This window comes from Lygodium microphyllum, chromosome 14, assembly GCF_053477565.2.
Source record: "Lygodium microphyllum isolate KBCC chromosome 14, Lygodium_microphyllum_v1.1.10, whole genome shotgun sequence".
Classification (NCBI taxonomy): domain Eukaryota; kingdom Viridiplantae; phylum Streptophyta; class Polypodiopsida; order Schizaeales; family Lygodiaceae; genus Lygodium; species Lygodium microphyllum.
In genome coordinates this window covers 39,701,588-39,718,545 of record NC_141148.1, presented here as the reverse complement: position 1 = coordinate 39,718,545, position 16,958 = coordinate 39,701,588, and the positions used below count along the sequence as shown (strand labels likewise).

The 16,958-nt window shown below is 39.0% G+C and overlaps 1 protein-coding gene across 1 annotated transcript in view; it reads left to right on the top strand.

The window, feature by feature from the left end:
• The window catches only part of LOC148025518 (flowering locus K homology domain-like), a 51,735-nt gene extending 35,101 nt beyond the window's left edge, over positions 1-16,634 (top strand). The window contains exon 7 of the mRNA XM_087692687.1: positions 16,111-16,634. Within this exon, the coding sequence (XP_087548813.1) occupies positions 16,111-16,272 (162 nt within the window). The 3' untranslated portion in view covers positions 16,273-16,634. The remainder of the gene's footprint in view (positions 1-16,110) is intronic.
• The last annotated feature ends 324 nt before the right edge of the window (positions 16,635-16,958 follow it).

Here is a 16,958-nt window from a genome sequence, read left to right as displayed (position 1 = left end):
TTGGTCAAGAACCCTTATTAGTTTAAGTGGAGGGTGTGAGTTGTATCCTCTTAATATAGGACTCTCTCAATAGAGACAACTTGTTTACCCTGTCACATTCTTACATGGATCATCAATCAATGGTAATATCCTAGATGTTAATTTGGATAGGAATATTCTTTTTAAGAGAATGCATGACTTATGTTGGTATGCATTAGATCAGAGCTCGACAATATCTTTAAGTAAATATAAGCCTTGGGAAGCTCGAAAGCATTGTAGTGTAATCAAGGATGATTGCAAGGATTTCAAGAGGTAGATTTGTCATAGGGATGTGAAATTTGAATGCTTTGTCTAGTATTTAATTAATTTAATAATCAAATGTGTAAATGTGAGATGCACATGTGATGTGGAGGCAAGTTATTTCATGTCGGTGGACTAAGGATCCCAAAATACATGCCAATGCCAAAGACAAAAGTTGTAACAAGTTATGTTTGTTAGGTTCTAGGTGATTTTTGGTGTCAAATATTTTGGCCTTGAATTTTGCGATGCTTCCTTTGCTTTTGGTGAATCCATTGGGGATTGGAAAACCAGGTCAATAGCTTAATTTCACCAAATTCTTGATTAGTGGAGAAGGTTGAAGAATCTCAATTGTACTTCATTTGTTTGAAGTACAAGTTAAAAAAAATCGCAAGGGACGCAATAACACTTGCTTTACCATTGGAGCATTTGTTATTTTCATTATAATATTATAACAAAGTAATATGTCTTGGATCTATAGGTCTTTTGTAAAAATTATGATCTTATTATAGTCTCTAATTGATCCTATAATAGATTCATCAAAATCATATCCTAGAAGAGTTATTGAAGTACTACAATATATATGTATGTTTTTGTAATGGAATTCAAGGCTCGAAGCCCACATTTAATCATATTTTACTCTTCTATCACCAAATAGATATGTAAACAAATTGTCTAAGTGTCGACCTTGAGAATTTGTTTACACGAGTATTTGATAATGACAAAGCAAAAGGTAATTGGTAGTAGAAGTTTGATTCACTTTTTCTTTGAACAAGCGTTGTATTGCAAGATTGCAATAACTCTTTGAGAATATGATTTTAAATGAATCCATGGTAGTTTTCATTAGCAATTATAGTGAGACTATAATCTTCCATATGGAGAGTGATAAATTGAAGAATTTGTATTACTCTCCTATCATTAAGATAACAAATGGTCCAATGCAAATGGTTTTGTTTGTGTTGGAGTTTATGAAGCAAAGAAAGCATTTAAAGCCATTGCTTTATGGCATACTCTTAAAGGAGACATCTAGAAATGGATATTCTCTCAAACTTCCCTAGGTTCAATACTTGATACCTTTAGGTTGAATTGACGAAAGCAAGGTGAATGCTATGCAAGTCAATGTAGCAAGAAGGAGAGGAGAGGCAATGTTATAAGTTCCATTATTGAATTTTGCATTGAAGACCGATTGTATAATATCCTTGCATATCTAGTTAAGAATCTTTATGCGATAGGGAATGTTCTTAGAATGGAGAGATATGACAATGTAATGAAGGTTGATTTGTCACGAGGATGTGAAATTTTATTGCTTTGCTTGGTATTTGATTAAAAGTTAATCAAATGTGCATATGTGACTTGCATATGTGAGGTGCAAGTCAATTATTTCATAATGTGGAACTTAGAATCCCTAAATATCAGTTCGTGCCAAAGGCAAAAGTTGTAATAAGTTATGTTTGATATGTACTAAGTGGTATTTGGTGTTAGATTTTGGCCTAGGTCAATTTATTGGCTACTAATGTTAGGGGTGACATTAGAGACTAGACATTAATTATTTAATTTTTGCTAATCTAAGGGTCAAGAACTACTCATAGATACTTGGAAGATAAATTGGCCTAGCCAATTCAATTATTGGGTGGTAGAATAATTTTTTTAGGCACGAAAATATTTATTAAATGAAAATTTTTCAAAAATATTTTTATAAGCTTGATAATGTTAGAAAATGAGATTAGAAGGCTACCACTTAATAAAACTTTTCCACGCAAGTGGGAAACGTTTTTGGGGATTGATAGAAGTCTACTACAGCCATTGCGAGAGAGGAGACTGCTAGAGAGAAAGGTATGTTGCTAATGTGATTTACAACTACTAGGGACTTATCTTTACTGTAGGCAACAACAATTTGGAGCTCTCTAGGAGTAGATGATAGCAGCCCAAGGTCATTCTAGTGCAAGTGACAGCATATAGGAGGGGAAAAGGTCTTTCTAGTGGTCCTAAGCTATAGATGATAACTTCCATGGCTGTATGAGCGGGCTAGCATCAAATTTTTAGCCTTTCTCGTGATGAAACTTCGAAATTTCTCTTGCTACATCATTTTGTCTCATCCTATTGCCATCTTTGAAGTTATCTTTGTTGTAAACTCTAATTTATAGCAGAAATTGGGATTTGATAGCCATCTCAGGATGCATGCTTAGAATTGATGGCTTAAGACTTGAATTCTAGCATTTGAAATTAAAAGAATTTTAGGGAGATTCAAGAGGCTAGCCAGCCCATATGAGATTTAGAGCTTAATTTGTCTTTTAAGGAGCATGATAAATGCCAATCCAAACCAAGGGTCAAATTGGTTTGAAGGCTCTTTGGTCAGTTTTAACAGCAAGAGGCACTTGGATTAGCAGAGGAGATCAGAAGATCTCTGTTGCACTCCATGCATTTGCAATTAAAGTTAAATAAATACCACGAGGGGCACTAGTTTTGGAGCCAATAAGCTATCCATTGTCTAAGATTAAAGTGGTAAAGTGTGCATTTTAATTTATGTGAATTAATTACGTACTGTAATTAGTGTTAAATTAGATTAGTACCATGAATTGTATGGGAGAAAGCTTGCTTTAAAGACATGGATTAAGAAAAGATGTCCTTTCTGTTGGGATGTAAAGGTTCTTTATTCACCTCCGTGTATTTTACGCGTGTATTATGTTGTACATGTGAATGCACCCTTACGGGCCCTAAGTATAAATACATTTTATTATTTGTGTACCAACACATTTTGTTGGTACACCCAAATCTGTTTGTCACTCTTACTCTCACTCTCACTCACCTATTCACTTCCTCTGCTGCAAATCTTCACGCTTCCGTTACCTGCGCACTCCAACAACTGGTATCAGAGGTGAGGTTAAGGTGCTCGCGCTCCTTGAAGTCCATGTGAGACAACACCAACTCTTCGCTCGCGAGAAATCAGTAAGTCGTCACTCATACAGGTCAGGTCGTCACTGTTTCGAGGCACATGTATGTGCTGGACAGTCAGGCGACAGTGTTGCAGGTCACGTTTTGTGCAAGCGACAGCCTGATAGACAGGCGACAGGTCGTTTTTGACCTGGCAGGCAGGGACAGGTCGTTTTTTGATCAGGCAGGCAGTCGAACAGGTTACGAGCAGCCAGGCGCAGGCTGCATAGGTTAACGCAGGTCACGAGCATCAGGCGCAGGCTAGACAGGTCGCGCGATGCTGTTTTCGTCACGTTTTTGAGCAGGCGACAGCTCACGCAAGGCTGCCGCAGGCAGCGCAGGTCAACGGCTGCAGTTCGACATGTTTTTTCTTCCAGAAAATTTTAACATTTTTTCTAAGGTCTACTGCAAGCAACCTCTTTGCCACTGACGGGAGTTCGCGCGTGCAAGCATAGTTCTCAGATTTGGTCAAATTTTAACCTGGAAAGTTGGGGCTTTTCCCAAATTTGATGCTGTTTATGCTTGACAGTGACATCTGTGTCAGAAATTGCAGACATTGTGCGCATTGACCTCAATTAATTTGGGGATTTTTCAAAACTTGTTGGAAATTTTCTCATTCGAGTAAAATTTATTGGCATTGGAGCAAGCAAAATTGGGGCTTTTCATGTATTGATGCAATTTTGCTCAGCTGAGTCAGTTTGGCTGACATTTGCGCACATTTGGACCAGGAAATTTGGGATTTTGTGCAGAATTTGATAAATTTCTGCATTATTTGCCTGTGCAGTGGTTGGTTTATGTCAAAACAGCAGAGGATTATTGCTGGCTATGCAAGAACAGCAGTGTATTTGCTGATTTAGCTTGTGCTCTTGCAATTCAGTGCTTTTACACTTGTACTTGTGAAAAAATGGCTGCAACTTCTTCCAGTTCTGACATTAAAAGTTTGATGGAAATCAAGCGATTTGATGGTCAGGGCTTTGATCTTTGGAAAGATCGTATGCAGGGCATACTGTTCTTAAAGGATTGTGAGGATGCTTTGCAAATGGATAAACCCGCACAAATGTCTGAGGCGGATTGGGCCAAAGTCAATAAAAGGGCTGTGGCTTATATAAAGATGGGTGTCACTGATGACATTTTGACAGACATTAAGGGTTTAGGCACTGGTCATGCAATATGGGAGAAGTTGAAGACTACCTATGAGATCACCACACCTGTTAATTAGGTGCATTTAATGCGTAAGTTGGTGAATATGCGGCTGGATGAGTCCAAGCCTGCAGCTGAGCACTTGAGTGCATTTACTGGCATTTTAAATCAGCTCAAGGATGCAAGTTTGGATTTTGATGATAAGTTGAGGGTGATCTTTTTGATCATGACATTGCCTGACTCTTGGGAGACTTTGGTTGTTTCTCTCAGCAATAATCCCAATCTCACATATGATGGTGTGAGGGGTTCGTTCTTGAATGAAGAAATTAGACGTAAGTCTAGTGGAGAAGGCAGCAACTCATCTTATAATGTTAGAGGCAGGGCTGAAAAGAAAAATGCAAATGCTGGACAGAGAAGCAGGATCAAGAGCAAAGCAAAGTAAAGAATGATGTTACATGCTATCAGTGTGGTCGGAAGGGCCACGAGAAGCATGATTGGAGGTATTACAAGAAGGAACAAGAGAGAGAGAAGAATGCACGATACAAAAAGAAGAAAGAGGAAAAGACAGATGCATTTGAGGCAGGTAAAGGCAAGGAAAATGCCAATGTGGCCTCTAGTGTTGTCATAGAGGAGTTCTCAAATGTAGAGGCTGATGTATTATGTGCAGTGGATTATGATGCCCTTGTATGTCACATGCAGGATATGCAGATCACCAAGGCTGATGTGATTGATGCACTTTTGTCAGTTGATGATTATGTCACTCAGACTTGGATTGTAGACTCTGGTGCCTCTTTCCATGTGACTCCATGCTTGGAGTGTTTTGCTACTTTTGATACAGGCTGTTATGGCAAGGTTTACCTTGGAAATAATCATGCTTGCAGCATTGATGGGATTGGCACCATACACTTGTCTTTGGATAATGGGCAAGAACTTGTGTTGAAAGATGTCAGATATGTGCCTGGCATCAAGAAGAGTTTACTATCTGTTGGACAGCTTGATTTGCATGTTTACACCACACTGTTTGGTGGTGGTTTATGGAAATTAAAAAGGGGTTCCATGCTGATTGCTAAAGGAACCAAGAAGGGCACTTTGTATTGTCTGCACTGTAAAGCTTTGAATGGCAAGTTTCTTGTAGTTGCTGAAATTGGCTGTCATTTGGAGTTATGGCATAAGAGATTAGGCCATATGAGCCAGAAAGGACTTGATGTTCTTACCTCTTTGAAGAGGGTTGATGGAAAAGGCTCTAAACTTGATTTTTGTAATGACTGTCAGTTTGGAAAGCAAATGAAAAATTCCTTTTACTCTGGTGTCTCCCGTAAGTCAAATGTATTGGACTTAGTGCATTCTGATGTATGTAGCATGCCTTTGAAATCGTTGGGTGGTGTTGCATACTTTGCTTCTTTTATTGATGACCGTTCCAGGAAGATTTGGGTTTATTTGTTGAAAAAGAAAAGTGAAGTGTTCATTGTTTTTAAAACTTTTCATGCATTCGTGACCACTCAGACAGGTAGAAAGTTGAAATGCTTGAGAACTGATAATGGGGGTGAGTTCATGTCTAATGAATTTAAGTCCTTTTGTGACTTGCATGGGATCAAGAGGGAGCTTACAGCCCCTTACAGCCCTTCTTCAAATGGTGTGGCTGAAAGATACAATAGGACTCTATGTGAGAGAGTGCGGTGCATGCTGTCCACTGCTAATCTCCCTCATGAATTTTGGGGAGAGGCACTTAAAACTGCGGTTCACATTTGCAACCGCTCTCCAAATAGGTCCCTAAATAATGGCATTCCTGAGGAGGTTTGGTCTGGCAAACCGCCTTATATGACCATTTACGAATATTTGGCTGTGATGCTTTTGTGCATGTTAGAAATGAGCTGAGGAATAAACTTGACCCGAAATCCACCAAAGGCATTTTCATGGGCTATGGTGATGAGGGTGAATTTGGCTATAGAGTGTGGCTACCTCAGTCCAAGAAAATTGTTCGCAGCCGTAATGTTGTGTTTAATGAGGCAAAGTTGCTGAAAAGTACTTTAGCCTCTGATGAAGACATGAAAAAGGTCAAATTTCAGAATTTGCAGCCATCTATTACTTCAAATGATGAGCCTCATGGTGCTGTACCACAGGCTGAAACTGATGATCAGCCGGTTATCTTTGAGCCAGATGATGATGGACAGCAAATAGAAGCACAGGGAGGTCATGGACAACAAGATAGACTTGCTGATTATGAAAATGCAGGTGCTGGAAATGAAAATGAAGGTGCTGTATAGCATGAACAGCATGCTGAAAATGGCTTACAGCAGCCAATAAATGCTGAAAATAACATGCCTCCAGATGTAGATCCGATTCCTGAGAATGTGGATCATTGGGTACGCAGGTCTACACGCCTAAGAAGGTAGCCACATAGGTATGACCCCTCTTTGCATTATGTGATGCTTACTGATGAGGGTGAGCCTTTGACATATAAAGAGGCTAAGTCATGCAAATTCAGCAATAAGTGGGAGCTAGCTATGCAAGAAGAGATTAAATCTCTGTATGCTAATGATACTTGGGATATTGTGTCGTTGCCCAAAGGAAGAAAGCCTCTTCCAAACAAGTGGGTTTACAAAGTAAAGACAATTGATGGAAAACCCAAGTACAAGGCAAGATTGGTTGCCAAAGGGTATGCGCAGAAGGAAGGGATTGACTTCCAGGAGGTCTTCTCACCTGTCGTGAAGATGACCAGACTACGTGTGCTTTTTGCTCTCACTGCTGTATTGGATTTAGAGCTGTACCAAATGGATGCGAAAACAACTTTTTTGCATGGTGACATTGATGAGGAGATCTACATGAAACAGCCTGAGGGTTTTGTAGTTCCTGGAAAAGAGCAGTTGGTGTGTAAACTAAAACGCAGCTTATATGGGCTGAAACAAGCACCACGGCAGTGGTACAAAAAGTTTGACACTTTTATGCTCTCTCATGGGTTTACGCGCAGCCATGCAGATCATTGTTTGTATATGAAAAAGGATACAGATGGCAGCGCTATCATACTTGTTTTGTATGTGGATGATATGTTGCTAGCTGGGAAGAGAAAGACTAGCTTGGATGCTCTCAAAGATCAGTTGAAATCAGCTTTTTCCATGAAAGATTTGGGGAATGCAGAGCATATATTGGGCATGAGGATTCGTAGGGATAGAACGTAGAAATTGTTGTTCTTATCTCAAGAAAAGTACATTGAAAAGGTACTGGATAGATTTAACATGGCTGAAGCTAAGCCTCTCGGAGTACCCTTACCTCCATACCTTAAGCTTAGTAAAGCCAACAACCCAAAAGATGACATGGAAGCCAATGCTATGAAGGGAGTCCCTTATGCATCAGCTTGTGGCTCTCTTATGTATGCTATGCTGGCTACTCATCCAGACATTGCTCATGCAGTGGGAGTTGTGAGTAGGTTTATGTTAAATCCTGGCAAACCACATTGGGAGGCTGTCAAGAGTATTCTTAGATACTTGAAGGGTATACAAAGAAAGTGTATTTGCTATGGGCAAGGTGCACTTAATTTGCAGGGTTATTGTGATGTAGACATGGGAGGTGACTTAGACACTTGCAGGTCCACTAGCGAGTATGTCTTTAGAGTTCCTGGAGGAGCCGTCTCTTGGTGCTCCAGGTTGCAGAACATCGTAGCACTGAGTACTACTGAAGTTGAATACATATCAGCTATTTACTGAAGCTTCTAAGGAAGCTATATGGTTGAGCAGACTCGCCAAGGATCTTGGCATGTCTATGAGTACTCCAGTGTTGGGATGTGATAGCCAAAGTGCTGTGTATCTGGCTAAAATTGCCATGTATCATTCACGCACAAAGCATATTGATGTGCGATATCACTTTATCAGATTGATTCTGGAGGATGGTCTAATCACATTGACCAAGATCAAAACACAGGACAACCCTGCAGATGTTCTCACTAAAAGTCTAGGCAAGGCTTAGCATGAGCATTGCATACGACTAGTGGGAGTTGGTTAAAGGTTCGCTTCGGACCTTTAAGTGGGAGGTTGTTGGGATGTAAAGGTCCTTTATTCACCTCCGTGTATTTTACACGTGTATTATGTTGTACATGTGAATGCACCCTTACGGGCCCCAAGTATAAATACATTTTATTCTTTGTGTACCAACACATTTTGTTGATACACCCAAATCTGTTCGTCACTCTTACTCTCACTCTCACTCACCTATTCACTTCCTCTGCTGCAAATCTTCATGCTTCTGCTACCCGTGCATTCCAACACTTTCATTACAAAGTTATATGAAGGAACAAGTGTACCATCAACCTAGATTTCTAGAGAGCAAAATCATTCCCTCCTTGTTGATAATGGAAAACCTGTCTTTAAATGAAGTCTCTACCTTGGTCTAATCAATGAGGCAAGTAAGGGGTCTTTGTAGCATTTGCTCCTTGGTAGACAGACTAATGAATAGGGACAAGCCATTTTGGTTGGAATCAATCTATAATGCAGGTGTGAAATTTTAACGTACTACCCTTAGGACAATTAAATAGGGGCACTCAATAATGGGATGCCAATTGGTGCCTAACCTATTGCTAATAGGTGCTATCAAATGGTACCTAAGAGTTTGTTCATGGGCAGCTCTAGAGTGCCACCCAAACATGTGCCAATGCTTGCTGAAGGCCTTGAGTGCTTTCCCCAATGGGGGCTGTCCATGGACATCACTTGAAGATTTTGGGTATCTTCCAATAGCATAAAGGGCTAGTTGTATAACAAAGGTTACCCATCCACATGGTATGTAATTACCAATGTGGCATCCTTCAAAGCATGACTTACACACATGTATATGCTGTGTGGGTGTGTTAGAAGTGGTGACAATGATGTAAGCATGAGACAATGTTGTAATAGATTGCATAAATACAAAACACAAGTCAAGGATATGTGCAATGAAACTAGTCTTCCTTCTTGGAGAGGGTGGTAATTCCTTGATTTAAGCACTTAATTACAACAATTGGTAAATAAACATAGATTGAAATGCAAAATTTATCTTAATAATCTTGTACAATAGACATCCAGTTTGTCCTAAAATTGACGCCCCTTTCAGTATTTTTTTAACTTTAATTGCTAATGGATTGAATATAAGTTGAGATTCCACAATCTCCTTTGCTGATCCAAAAGTCCCTTGTTGTACATACAATCGGCAATCAATTTAGGCCAATCGCCCCTTGATTTTTGCCTAGGAATTGCACAAATGGAACCACCAACTGGCCAAATGTTGCCCCAATTCACAATGGATGGCTTGGTATCTCAAATCCTTGTCAATTCCATGAAGCTGTTCTCTTTCTCTCTCTCTCTCTCTCTCTCTCTCTCTTTCTCTCTCTTCTCCAAGTTATAAACTAACTGAATGGCTAAGATCCAGCCCTTGAAAACGTTTTCTTAGTTTGCATGGGCATTTTTGCCAAGTGGTAGCCTTCTAAACTCATTTTTCAGTATTATCCATCCATTTAATTACTTAATAAAATTAAATAATCTTGAAAACTAATTTCAGCCCCTTTGATCTTGCCCAAAATTATATGTGCCCATCCATTATTAAATTGGCTATGCAACTTGCAACTTATAGTGGTCCCCAATCTTTGTTGATCCTTAGATTGACATTAATTAATTTAATAATGCTAGTTCTTAGTGTCACCACCAACACTTATTAGCCAAATAACTAGCCTAGGGTCAAAATTGACACCAATTGACTCCCAAAGCCCAACTAAGGTAACATATCATAACTTTGCTATTGACATCCACTGCATCCTCGGTGTCCTTGGCTTGTTACCATGAAATAACTGCCATTTGCATCACGTGTTAAAAAACCTTGCACATTTGATTAATAACTTATCAAATGTTATCAGCAAGACTAGAGCATCTCAAAATTTTATGATCTCGTGATAGACCCCCCTAAAATCCCTACAATTGTCCTCGATTGCATTGCATTTTGCCAAATGAAAGGCATACTGCACTGGAATTTACATAAGGTATCACAATCACAACATTGCACATTGTTGTCCAGCTATGCTACATGTCCCCAAACCTTGTTGAAAATTTCTAGCTAGTATAAACAATCCAAAACTATTGATAGAAACCCATTGGATACCTCCATAGCTCATATTTCTCAACCATTCTTACTATGAAATATAGAAAAGCATCAATTCAGCATAAACCATGGTTGAAACTATCAATGGCATTTACTAACGTGTTGCTGTCCATCGAACCAGCTGTAAACCATTGAAACCCGAGCATAAACTGATCATAATCTGATCACTTGCTGATCTGATAACTGATCACAAACTTTTGCAAATGTGACTCCAAATTGATCATAAACTCATTGCAAAAACTGACTAGTAATTAATGCAAAAACTGATGCGTAAGTGATTTCAAAAGTGACCATAAACGGTTCTCAAAGTGATAAAAAACTGAGCTAAAATTGATCAACATTTTTTCTCAAACAGAGGTAAAAATTAATGCCAAACTAATCATAAATTGATGCAAAAGTATAGTTCTAGTGCTTGGGTGAAACTCATACTCATTTTCATAGATCTCGCAGTCATTAGTATACTAAGTAGTGACCTCATGGCAAACATACTATCAGCATAGTATCTTGGATGTATGCTAAATACATCGAAGATCCATTGCATATGAGAGTTGTCCATAAGTGGAGGAGTAGAAGTGCTACCTTCCCCTTGAGCACTAAGAAATACTTCAGACCCTTGCTCTCTTGAGTCTGACTGAGCCCGGCTTTAATTGAAAGGTATCTAGGTCAAGTTATCCTCTTTCATACATTTGGCATCCATTGGTGAATAATTTTGAAATTTCACTACCTATCTCTTGGAAACTCTTCCTTGATCTCTCTTTCCTCATGTATCAAAATCAGCTTGGTTACCAAAATCTCATCCAGCTCCTTAACCTCAGACCGAATTTCAGTAGACATATTCTATGACACATCACCATGAAAATGTCTTAATAAATTGACGTAAAAGGCATTGTGTATCCACCAATGTGGAGGTAGTTTTAGCCGATATGTCACATCGTTGATCTTCTTCAATACTTAGAAGGCCCCAAGTATCTCATACTCAACTTCGGATACAATCTTTCTCTTCCTTTTGTCTTTTTCAGCCTTGCTCTCTACGAACTGCAAAGCACGTTTGTGGGAATTAGTTTCTATCTTTTGCTTTCTTACGATCTCCGAAGTGCGCACTTCCAAGTTTTCCTCATAACGATTAGCCTCAAAGATCTTATTCTTAGTTTGCAAGATAGGTGGTACCTTCTTGCCACCCTCGATCACCTCAAATGGAGCTTTGCTAATGGAACTATGCATTGTATTGTTGTAAGCAAACTCAACTAAGGGCAAACACTGCTCCCACTGTGTCTTGTGGTTTGAAACATAGCATCTTAAAAGATCTAACATTGTGGAATTTGCTTTCTCAAACTGGCCATTTGTCTGTGCATAGAAGAACGATGAGAATTTGAACGTGGTACCCATATTCTCAAACTATCCCTTCCAAAATAAACTGGTCATTTGAGAGTCTCAATCATTAATGATCGACTTTGGCATACCACCATACTTAAAGATGTGCTGTAAAGACAATCGTGCCATATGATCAACCTTTATTTTCTTCCTCATTGGAATGAAATGGGCTTGTTTGCTAAACTTGCAAATGATAGTTGATATCCCATCATTTCTTATAGGTATCTTAGGAAGCTCAAAAATAAAGTCCATTGCAATGTTTTGACAAGGTCTGCCTGGAATGGCCAAGGGTTGCAATAAATTCAACATCTTTTGTCTATCATGCTTTACCTCTGGCATGTCTTGACAAATTGTTCTACATCATGCCTCAAAACTGGCCAATAAAAGAAAAGCTCCGTTGTCTTGATGGTGGCATCAAATACCTCTATGTCCTGCATACGGAGGAGCATGACTTTTAGTGATAACTTTTGGCCTTAACGGCTTTTGACACACAATCATTAGAGATCCATCTCTTAGCACAAAGTACTCATGCCTCTAGCCATTGCAAAGCTGATCATAAACATTAGCAAAGTCCAAATCAGCAGGAGATTGCTCTTTCATGGCATTCAACTCAATGTGGTAAACCATGCCAACGGTTGAAATTTGTGGCTTATGTGACATTGCATCGGCCGCAACATTCTTTTTACCAGCAATGTGTACAATTTGAAAATGAAACATAGAGAGAAGATTTGCCCACTCATATGCTTCTCTGATAACTTTGTTTGCTTCAGAAACGACTATCAAAGTTTGATGGTCTGTTTGCATCGTAAAATCAACCCCCAACAAATAGTGTTTGCACGTTGACAATTCATAAATTATAGCTAAGAGCTCTTTCTCATAGACTTGTAAATTCTTTTTTGCAATGTGGAGAATTTTGCTCTCATAAGCCACATCTTGGTTGTCTTGCATAATAACAAGCCCAATGCATGCTACCACATGCATCACATTGAACTACGAATGACTTCCTTAGATCGGGCAACACAAGCACAAGATCTGAAGTCATCTTTTTCTTCAACTTTTCAAATGTTGAAATTTCCACTGCTGTCCATCTAAATGGCGCATTCTTCTTTTGCAAAGCATGCAATGGAGATGCAATTTCAACAAACCCTTGTATATACTTCCTGTAGTAAGAATATGAACTCAAGAGGTTGTGGATCTCATGCACATTTCTCAAAGGTGGCCATGATCATATTGCCTCAATCTTTGTAAGGTCCATGCGAATACCATCAATAGATACAATAGGTCCCAAAAAGTGGATTTCATGCAAAAAGAATTTAGTTTTCTTGTCATTGATAACCAACCTATGCTCATGCATATCATTGAACACAATGTCCAAGTGTCTTCTATGCTTTGCTTTACCTGTTAAATAGATAATCATTGCCTTGCCAATAGAGATGAAGTTGGCAGATGCACCATATCAAGAAAATCAATGCATGCTGATCCTTAATTTTGCCCCATGCTGTATACAATTTAGTAGCATCATCATTGGGTTGATCACTAATAACATTGGGCACCAATCGCACTGTTCATGTTCATTTTCCTCTTTCCATTGCGCACTTTCGCACACATTGTTCACATTCTACCTATTCCAATGGGATTCCAGTTTACTATGTATTCATGAGTTTTGAATCTTGAGTCTTGACTCAAGACTGAACACTTTTTTGAGTCTATTGACATCATGTCAATCTTTTATATTGAGTACCAATTTTGTGAAAGTTCTTGAAACTCATGTATTGTGGTCTTGGTGTCTTTGGTAGTTTGGGCTTGTCAATCTCTTACAATATTATGTTTATCATTTATATTGCTTAGGAATTTAAGTATAACTGTGCAAAGGTTAGAGTTGCAAATGGTGTTGCTGCTTAATATATGTTAAAATTATTCCCAAAAACCAACATAAAATTTTGGGTCCCATTTCAATGTTTCCACCTTGGACTGAAACTCCGTTTTGTTACTCTGAAGCACACTCTATTTCCCTATTTCAAAAACTCTTGGGTACTATGTGTGTTTAAAGGGCTTAGAAAGCACACACTATATATCACTGTATAGAAGAGTGAGTTTTTTCAGACAGAAATTAAAGTTTTGAACACATGGTGGCTAAGAGAAAGCTAATACCGGTGGGATAGGCTGAACACAAGTCAGAGAGATGAGAAGTTTTCTTGCTTTGTATTCTAAGTCATTTAGGCTTAGTGTTTTCTAGAAAAGGACATTTTATGCAATCCGAGTACATCAAGTGTGTTATTATTCATTGTTGATCTATTGAGCATTGCATTTTAATTTTGCCAATACATTGGCTATTATGTATGATTCAGTACCATTGTGCTTTGTTTTCTCTCTTCATTTATTCCACACGTTTTATTTTACTGATTTCCTTATTATGGGGATCAATGCTGTCCAAATTTCAGTATTAAGCATTGTTTACAGTAGCCTGTTGCTGTGATTTCTTTCTTTACATCACCAACATAGTATCGGCTTCTCAGTCAATTGAGATCATTCACAACCCTTTTGTGAATCTTTGGCAAGCAGTGAAGAGTGTTTCCGTACATCTAAAAGACACCAAGGATTTAAGCCTTCTCTTCAAGGAAATTTCTTCACTTGTGTGAATTCATGGATTGTGATTGGACTGGTTACTTACAAGATAGTTCGACATATCTTTTTGTGAAGGCTCTTCCTTCATGAGGGTTCAAGCTTTCCGATGAGCTTTACATTTAAAACCTTTTAAAATATGATGTGGGATTCATTATATTGTCATAGGTTGCTATATCTATCTACATGTGCAAGCATGACCATATATTTTTATTTTCTAGGATTTGTTGTCTTCTCCTAGATTAGTCTACCATACCATGGAGAAGGGTTTGTAGGCCATCTCATGGGCTCGACATCTATCTGTCCATTGTTCCATGTTTTGGGTGCTCTCTCTCTCTCTCTCTCTCTCATACAAAGATCTATTGTGTACAATCACCCCACATTTGGAATTTGACACATGCTTGCCCAAGTTTTGGGTTAGGACTTGTAAGGCCATACAGCTGCTCATTGTGCTGGACCTGTGATCATAAGCAGGACTTGTCTTCAATCTTGTTGCCAAACAAGTGTCTTGTGAGATGATCATGTTGCTTCATGCTGTGGATAGCCGTTTAACATGGTACTGTTCATGAGATTGTGTCATGCTAGCATTCCAATGGTGCTGTGATGATCTCACCAGTCAATGCTGGGCCTTGCCACATGTGGTCATTGTGCTGTTCAAGGTGCTCGTTTACAACAGGCCTGTCCACAGAGCTGCAACAGAGCTATCCAAGGCACCACCTAAGAATAAGGAATGAGCACCGGTTGGGTAGCTGGCCTTTGGGCCTTGGCTTCACCCTCTCAAGTTATGTGACAAGGCGATCTTGGTTCCACTTCATGATCCCTTGGAGTGATAGCTTCTTGAGCTGTCTTCACCACCATTCAGGTGGAAAACAGGAAAGATTACATGCAGTCAATTAGGCAACCATACCAGCACAATCTTCATACATAAGTATCAGGTAAGGAAAAGGCACTCACCATACTTACCGATTGCTTGCGTGTACTCCCATGTGTACTGCAGCTGGACGTGCTCCATACAACCCTATTTGGGAGTGGAAAAGACTCTTCAAGTGAGGACCATCATGGTCCCATGAGCTTCTAGTGGTTTTATACATGTTATTGTGTCATATAGGTGAGAGGAAGTTGGTGCTTTGATAACAATGATATGCCCACATAGGTCTCCAACATTCCCAGCCTTACAAGCATGAAAATGAACATAGAGGATGGGCATTGAGCTTACTACCTACTATATATCCAAATGGGGCTCACCTGGAGCTTGGGAACCAACAGCATGTCAACTAAGTTCTCACCCCAACTTGTAATGGCTGATGTTACATACCACCAGCCCACACCATTAGTGTGTGGACAGAGTTGCCTAGGGCCTAGGTTCCAAGAGTGCAAAAAGTGTTATGCAACAGAGTTTGAAATCCTATTTACAGAGCCTAGGCCCCAAACCCTGAAATGGCTTGAATGTGTTCAAATTTGAAGACAAACTCTTGCAAAGAAACAAATTTATTTTTAATAAATGTGTGGCTTTTGAGTATAAGTAGTACTGTAAATAATGTTTGGCCTGTCAGTATAATAAATTTACTGTTAATAAGTGTGTTCCTGTTCCAACTCGTTTCATTCATTTTTCTGTTGTGATCTAGTTTCTTATGTGCTGTTGGTCCTTGAATGCAGAATTCTATGGCAGGAGCATCTATGCCAGTTCCTTCTTATTCTTCAGTAGAACCTTCATACAGTTCATACAATTCACAAGGTCTATATTCTTCAACAGGTGGCACAACAGGTCTCTCTGCTAGCACCTATGGCTCCCCTTACAGTGGGAATTACACTTATTAGAGGCAAGGATCTTGTATTCCCAGTATTGAAAAGCAGTGATGTCTTTGAGTTACGAATCTTCAGAGCCCGAATTCAGGAACTTAGCTGATTGACGTCTACCCTTTTGTAGTTTGTCATAGTGATTGTTGCTATCAGCTTTCACTTTTGTTCTAGTTTTATGCCAAGTTCCTCCACAAATCATCATGCTGGAATGCAATGGTGTGTTCTTATGTTTATCCAGTGGGTAATGCATGAAGCTTTTAAGAAACCACATGAAAATTTTAGGAGAAAGAACATCTGCATATCTGAGTCACCGTAGATTTTTTGAAACTTGTGAATTCAGTATGAAGGCTTGATTCAGAATTATATTCTTATTGTTAGTGTCATCAACCTCCATGGGTGTTACAGTGATCTATCTGTTTGGCCTGCAAATCTGATTAGGATCTCCATCAGAATGGACATTGATAGCTTTTGAGGCCATACTTGAATGCGTTTTTAGTGCCGTCACTGCAATTTTGATGCTCACATTCGTTGGGTTTTGAACCATAGCTAAATGCTCAATAAACAACTTCAAAGCTCTGTAATACAATATTAAACAAATTAGTGATATGCAGATTAGCTAAATGTATTTTTGTGATTAGTAAGCTAGAAGGTTCAATCACTAGAACATGCTAGAGGATCTCCTTAAGAAAGCTAAACCTTGCAGC